This window comes from Saccostrea echinata, unplaced genomic scaffold (assembly GCF_033153115.1).
Source record: "Saccostrea echinata isolate AGI-Se365-2 ecotype Australia unplaced genomic scaffold, CSIRO_AGI_Sech_v1 ptg000033l, whole genome shotgun sequence".
Classification (NCBI taxonomy): domain Eukaryota; kingdom Metazoa; phylum Mollusca; class Bivalvia; order Ostreida; family Ostreidae; genus Saccostrea; species Saccostrea echinata.
The window spans coordinates 35,245,374-35,253,488 of record NW_026889782.1 but is presented as its reverse complement, the minus strand read 5'-3'; the positions used below and the strand labels follow the sequence as shown (position 1 = coordinate 35,253,488).

Sequence of the window (8,115 nt, the reverse complement as noted above, 5' to 3'; positions counted from 1 at the left end):
ATAACTACCATTTAAGGTTTCTTTGTAGCGCATTTGTGAGAAATATGGCTTCCGTATGACTGTGAATTAACATAACAATAGAGTTAGGGGATAATGAGAAGAACTGTACCTAACGAGTTTCTATAGAGGAATCTACTTCACTTCTCCAATGACCAATCACCAAGCCTTGTATGGAGGATTAGCTTTTATGTTCTCCATAAAGTAGTTATAGAAAAGGAGTATGGTATATTCTTTCTACTGATGAGATTGTATAAAGCAAGGTCCTGTGTACCTTTTGTTATCAGCAAAAAAAATCTCTGCACTGATAAATGGTTATATTTAAGTGCTGCGTGCAAGTAAACAACCCTTCAGCGACAATTGTTCGGATCCTAAGAATTACTGAAATATTTGCTAAGGGATGTAGAGTACTGAAAAAAATAAAGCAATGAAAAGCATCAGGTCTAAGTGTTTTTGGTCTCATTATTTTTGATATTCTTTAAATTAAAACACCAAATCGATATACTACATAATTTGCTTGATTATCTTTTTTTAAAAAAAGATTCTGCTTCAGAGGGATATACGAAGAAAATTGTCGATTTAAACACAGAGCTTTGATATGTTTTGTTTATGTCATCATATTCCTTATTTAGGAAAAGAACTAAGATCTTCCTTGACAATAAAAATATTTATGCCCCTCGCCTTTCAGTACGTACTGTGCACAAATGTAAAATTAAAAAAAAACAACAATAGTTCGATACAGCATGTGAAATAGAAAGAACGATTTACACTAGAACATAAATGAATCAACGATTTACAGTAGAGTGTTAAACAAATCAACGATTTACAGTAGAGTGTTAAACAAATCAACGATTTACAGTAGAGTGTTAAACAAATCAACGATTTAAAGTAAGATGTCATAAATAAAACAACAATTTACAGTAGTTTCATTTATTAGATAGATGTCCGCAGAGTTACTAAAGGACACTTAATCCTCTGATGAACCAAAATACGTCCTCCTATTACCAACTATAGTTGACACGGAGTTCCTACATAACATAATGTTGAGTAAAAATCCTCAAATACAGAATATCCTAATAGTTGATACATGCTGTAGCTGAGTCAAAGTCCTGGGAACAACATGTTTTGAAGTTAAATATGAAGATAACGAATCAAGCTAAAAAGTCCATCGAAACAAAACAAATTTGGAGCAGAGCGAACACAAACCTTTAAGAAACTCAGAGGTGGGGTCACATGTCATGGAGGAGTAAGCATTCTCTGTCGACCCTAGTCAATTCAAGAATAGAGAATTAAATTTTAATAAAGTGAAAGATTTACATATGTAAGACATGTTCGGTTTTACCGATAACTTTGTTTTACAACACTTGTCATTTGTAAATTCCCAATATTTAATTCAAACAAAAATATCTTCATAGACAATAATTTCGAAAAAAAAAAAATCCGTGTTTTTGATGTAACAGAGGCACAAAATATAAACTGAAGACTTAGACTGCGTTAAATGTGTCAATATAATCTGTTTGTAGAGGTATAAGTGCTTTAAATGGATATAAATCGTGTATTTTATTGATTTGCATTTTATCTCTATAATTTCTTTTTAGTTAAGGGAGTGAAGGAATCCCTCATCATGTCCGGAAACATGACTTCCAACGGCACAGCTATTTGTAAGTGTAATTGTTTCATGCATGTTCTTATAAAAAAAAGTCTAAAAGCCGAAAAGTTATCTGAAACACAGCATGGTTACGGTTTTCATAATGTAGAAAAATCTTGTTGCAGTTAACCCACCGGAAATACCTATATGGGGATTCTGGGTAAAACAGGTGGCGACCCCTATTGTCACCGTTGTAGGACTGACCGGAAATACCTTGTCGTTCTTAGTAATGGGTTGCTCTAAGAGACTCTGCAAGAAATCGTACAGCCAGCTTCTATGTATGCTTGCCATTTTTGACAGCCTTAACTTGGTTACCAATCAAGTAGAACTAATAGATGAAATGAATGTCTATAAATCAGGGCGTCAGAACAGCTTTTACAGGGACTTTCCAGACAGTGCATGTAAGATCTATAATTTTCTCAAGCACGTTTTCCTCCTCGTATCGTCCTGGTTGGTTGTCTGTCTGTCTGTTGAGAGAGTTCAAGCCGTGTGTTTTCCCTTCAGGAGGACATTTATACGAAGGCGGTTTAGTGTTGCCATTCTTGTGACTCTAACTATCGTCATTTTGTCCTTGACACAGATGTTCCGAATTCTATTTATAGAAAATGTGAACGGAATTTGTATGGCAGTACAGGAGTACTTGACACTATATGTTTATCTTCATCAGTACGGCTATCATCTAAGTCTCCTGTTTGCTTTACCCTGTGTCATTGTTCTCTCGTGTAACTTTGCTGTCATCTACCAGATTTACGTCATCAGAAAAGAAGCGGGAAATGACCGTCCTCGATCGTTAGACAGTACAAGAAAGGCGACAACCATGTTATTATTGATAGGTTTCGTGTTCATTATCACCATGTTTCCTCAGTTTGTGTGTACATGCATCCTTCTGTATTACACTGAGGAAAGCAGGCGACATATAGGACAACACATCATGCTAAATATGAGGCCATATTTAGAGTTATTTACTGTAGTAAGTTATACAAACTATTCAATTAACTTTGCTATATACGTTTTGTGTGGAAAGTCCTTTCGACGGGAAGTGAGGAGAATCTTCAAACGTACCCGGCGAGGAAGTTTCTTTGGAACGCGGACTCGTACAAAAGAAGAGGTACTGCGGTCCTAATCATCTGTCAGATCAAGCTATCTACGGCAAAGTATAATGTGATAGTATATAATCTTCAAATGACGATCTCATTTCATTACGTAAGAAAAGAATTTCTTCCCTGTCTGTTCACGTTAATAATGAATGTTTTTTTTTTTAATAATTACCTAGTATTAAAGACGATCAGATCAATAACATGTGATACATGTTCCATCAGGTCAAATAATAGTTTACGCCAGTAAAATTTACAAACTGTCGTTGTTGACGGGACGATAATTTCCGTATGTTCGTCAAGAATCCATGAACTGTAAACCAATTTGCAAGGTTGATAAATTCTGAAATTTTTTTTGGAAACATATATGTATTGAACAAAGAGAGAAAGTGAAGAAAGCAAAGATACTCAATCTAAAAAAAACCTACAAATAATAGAAATGTATGGACAGGGTATAGAACACAGACCCCTGGAAATTCCAGTGTGGGATCAGGTTCCTAGGATTAGTAAACATCCCCTAAGTAGTAATCAAGTAGATAGAATATACTGTAATCAAACTGAGTATAACACAAAAGACAGTACAATTGGTATGAAACGCATCAGTCAAAATACAACCCAGTGATAAGTTATTTACTAACAATGTAATTTTAACGATCATAGAAATTATTCAATGCTCTGTTTCCGATTTGTATTGTTTCAATGGACTTTTGAACTTGATTACCGTCCTTTATCTCCATATTTCATGGTGACTTTAAACAAGGTTATTGAAATTCTTGTAACATAAGTTGTCTAAACATGTTTTTAATTTTTTTTTTTTCAAGGAATAACATTAGTTTTTTATTACATACATTTTCACATACTGTACCATTTTCAAATTTGTTAGATGTCATACCTGTGCCTTGATTATATAATAGTTCTTAAATGTAGTTTAATTTTCATTAAATCTCACACCTACCTATCATATCTGCATGGTTGTTTTGTTTTTTTTATCGGAGCAATTACTGATTTTCTGTCATTTCGTTTATCCTCTTAGACACCATGTATGCAAAAGACAAAGAATGAAAAATAAAAGTAAAACTTTCAGGTGATAGTTCCGAGTAAATATTTTACGAAAAAAAATATCTTTACTACTGCACTTTCTCATTTCATACAAAAAAAAATTAAAGATTTACCTTTCAGAGATATACTCTTAACAAAATATGCTGCACAATTTTAACATTCTTTTGTCCTTGTAAAACTAATTACTACACACTTGTAACACATTTAGTAACCTTCATGTGTTTGAAACAAACATTGTATATCTTTTAAAAATTGCTTTTCATTTCTTGCAATGTTATGAAAATATATAAAAAGATAATTAAAATAAAAATGATGTGATAAGCGTTGAATAAAGGATTTTTTTTATTTCGTAATTTATAGTGCTGTTATGAAACTTCTTGATTTAAAATACTGCACGAGTTAGATTTGATATGAAAATAATAAATTGATCTCGTGGCAGTGTTACAAAAACAAACATGAAAGTCTGTACTATATATATATTTCTTCTATCTAATGAGCTCGTTCCTTTATTTCCTAAAAAGGCATCGCTATTTAAGAATTGATTTCTTTACTTGTAAGAAGTCAATTTTAAGAACAGTCATAATATACTATTTCATGATCCTTCCATCAATGAAAGGTAAGGATAAGTAATACAATATTTTTCATACTTTATCAAACTTGAAATGATATAAGAAAAATCAACAATAAAATGTTTTTCTTTGCATATAAGTCAATAAATGGCTGCCATCATTCTGAAAAAAATACGGAACCCTCTTAAGCGAATTATATATTTTCCCTTGCAATTTTGCGATTATGCATCCACAGATATGTAAATAAATAAATCTGTTAAAATAAAACTTCTAAATAAAACTTACTTTCTGGTAGAAATTCTTTACCCTGGCAACATCTAAGGAACAACACAAGGAAAAGAACTGCAATTGGCTGATTCTTTCACAAACACTTTAATTCCACTTTTTACTTTATTTAATATTAATGCATTTTTTTAAATGAAAAAGTCAAATCAACATTTCAAGGTAAAATGCGCGACAAACCTTTTAATGAAATAGAAAACCCCATAAATTTTCAAGAAGGTATATAATTTGGTATAGTTTAACGCGCTTAATATGGATTCAAAAAATTAATTTTTATCCTACAAAAAATTATTAAGCAATGGTATTTTCATTAAGTATCAAAGACTTAAAAGCACAGGAAAGACTTGAAATAATCTATCTTTCTGACATATTCATTTGAAGCGTGAGTCATCCAGAAAATGTTATTCTACTGTATGGAGTGCTTTCCATAATTCCAAGAGAATTAGACCCGAGGAAACGAAGACATGTTCTCCCTGATTCGCATCTGCTACATTTCTTGTAGAAAAGTCCCAAACAGTAGAATCAGTAGAATCAGCGAATCGTTTTCCAATACCTTCAGAATTTTTCATCACTGGGTGTCAACACAGTGATTGCAACATGATGGCCCACGTTCTTAACACAAAAGAATAAATGTACCATCAACTTTGATGTATTCTCTTCGCTTGTTCAGTGGATCGACTATCCTGTGACACATAGGTATGGACAATGACCAGTTCTTCTGGCTGATGTATTTATTGTATAAATTGCTGAAAACATACTTTTTTGTAATCTTACGATTTACTTGTTTTTTTTTTTTTTTTTTTTTTGGTACCAACTCCAGTGCATACATCGAATGTGTTTTTGTAAAAAAAAAAATATTTTGTTGTCCTCTCTTTGCTTTGCATGTTTTCCCAATTTGATTGCTTTCACCAAGAATTCCAGTCTGCTGAATTTTTCTCCCTTTTACAGTATCCTCTTCATGATTTATTGTTTCTGATCATAAATTTTAGGACGCAAAATAGCTTCCTCAGGTGCTCTTTTTCAGATCTTGGACAGATGCATTCAACTTTCCTCTTTTCTCTCCAGAGCCTTGAGTTTTCCTTCCAAATCAGCAAAGGACCATAGCCATAGCATACTCTATTTAAAACAAATAACAAACATCTCATTAACTTTGACATAGTCTCATTAGTCTTCATATTAATGTCCTATTTAGAACGAAAAAAGGTTTTTACAAATCCCGATCTCTTTTTTTTAAATCAAAATTAATTTCATATTTTTACCCCAACAAAACTCATTCTTAAAAAAATGTCTTGAAGAATAAATATTTAAAAAATAAAATTAATTCCTATGAGATTTTATATCTAAATAAAATCTGAATTTAAAAAATCGCAAAACCCCCACACATGCTCAAGTTCACTAGCAAATATCAGTATATTAACAGTACATTATATACCTAAAATACCTAAAGTGGTCGGTAGATCGTGGGTTCGACGGCAAAGACTGGCCTAAGCTGATAAAACAGGTAGCAACTGTGTCCTCTCCAAGTCCTCGACACTTTGAAGTGAAAGTTGCGTGTTTTTGGATAAGATGTAAAATACCGAGGCCCCGTGTCACGACAGGCGTTGGTTGGATAAAAATCTCCCACTGCTAAATTGCCCTGAGTGCCGAGTAAAAGAAAAACAAAGCCACGATTTATCATATTGATATGGAATCTTCCTCAGGTAGTGTACATTCAAGTTTGTTCAAATCATGACCCCCGGGGGTAGGGTGGGGCCACAATAGGGGATCAAAGTTTTACATAGGAATATATAGGAAAATTCTTTAAAAATCTTCTCAAAAACAACAAAGCCACAATTAGTCATACTGATATGGAATCATCCTCAGGTAGTGAAGATTCAAGTTTGTTCAAATCATGACCCCCGGGGGAAGGATGGGGCCACAATGGGGGATCAAAGTCTTACATAGGAATATATAGAAAAAATTCTTTAAAAATCTTCTTCTCAAGAACAACAAAGCCACAATTTTATATTGATATTGAATCATTCTCAGGTAGTGTAGATTCAAGTTTGTTCAAATCATGACCCCCGGGGGAAGGATGGGGCCACAATGGGGGATCAAAGTCTTACATAGGAATATATAGAAAAAATTCTTTAAAAATCTTCTTCTCAAGAACAACAAAACCACAATTTTATATTGATATTGAATCATTCTCAGGTAGTGTAGATTCAAGCAGGGGTGTGCAATTAAAAAAATTAAGTACTAGCCCACGGGCTAGTGGAAGCAATAAAGTTACTAGCCCCAAGTAAAAAGTTACTAGCCCAAATGTGTGTGTGTGTGTGTGGGGGGGGGGGGGGGTAACAACTAATATTACAAGGAAATAGTTTATTGTTGAAATAGTCAGGGTTTAAAATAAATTTGATTCTTTTTAATTTTCAGAAGTAAAATTGAATCATATATAAACTGATAATTATGATAGAAAGTAAAAATAAATTCAAATAAATTATCTTATCTAAACTGAAATGACAATCATTTTTTCATCTTAAATCATTAAATACGCTGGAAATATATTTTTATGTAAACCACATAAAACTTATTTTTAGTTGATTGAGTGATTGTAAATAATTTAATGAGATATCTGCAGGTGTATTTACCATAAACAGAGGAATAGAGGAAATTCGGATTAGATAAAAACGATCGTTTTTGGAAGTACATAATTCAGGTAGTACTGCAAAATGGGTAAGATTATGGAGATTTACGAACAATTGGAGCATGCTGCCGAAAATTTTTCATTGCTTGAGAATTTAATAGCAAAAAATGAGTGAAAATACCGATAGTGATTTTCATGTATTACATTGGTAGTTTTAATTTTTACTAGCCCAAGGGGCTACCTCCGTGCACAAAACTACTAGCCCGACCCCAAACAATGGTAGCCCCGGGCGTTGGGCGATGCTAATTGCACACCCCTGTTCAAGTTTGTTCAAATCATGACCCCCGGGGGTAGGGTAGGGCCACAATGGGGGATCAAAGTTTTACATAGGAATATATAGGAAAATTCTTTAAAAATCTTTTCAGGAACAGGAAAGCCATGATTAGTCATATTGATATGGAAGCATCCCCAAGTATTGTTGATTCAGGTTTGTTCAAGGCATCCTCCAGTAGTAGGGTGGGGCCATAATGGGTGATCAAAGTTTTACAAAAGAACATATACTATAGGAATTATCTTTAAAAATCTTCTTCTCGACAATAACAAAGCAATGATTAGTCATATTGATACAGAAGCTTCCTCAGATAGTGTAGATTCAAGTTTGTTCAAATCATGAACCACCCCCCCCCCCCCTCCCCCAGGGTAGGGTGGCAGACATCTTTAAAATTAAGTTTTCAAGAACAGCAAAGCTATGATTAGTTATATGAATATAGAAGCATCCTCAGGAAGTTTAGATTCAATTTCATTCAAAACATGGCACCTGGGGGTAGGCTAAGGCTATGC

At 33.4% G+C, this 8,115-nt stretch overlaps 1 protein-coding gene across 1 annotated transcript; it reads left to right on the top strand.

Annotated features, from left to right (window-relative positions):
• The first annotated feature begins 1,610 nt into the window (after positions 1-1,610).
• On the top strand, positions 1,611-3,647 carry LOC133198885 (growth hormone secretagogue receptor type 1-like). The gene is made up of 2 exons (XM_061334822.1): positions 1,611-1,658; positions 1,771-3,647. Exons 1-2 carry the CDS (start codon positions 1,622-1,624, stop codon positions 2,766-2,768), a joined length of 1,035 nt encoding a protein of 344 aa, XP_061190806.1. The 5' UTR covers positions 1,611-1,621; the 3' UTR covers positions 2,769-3,647.
• Positions 3,648-8,115: the final 4,468 nt, after the last annotated feature.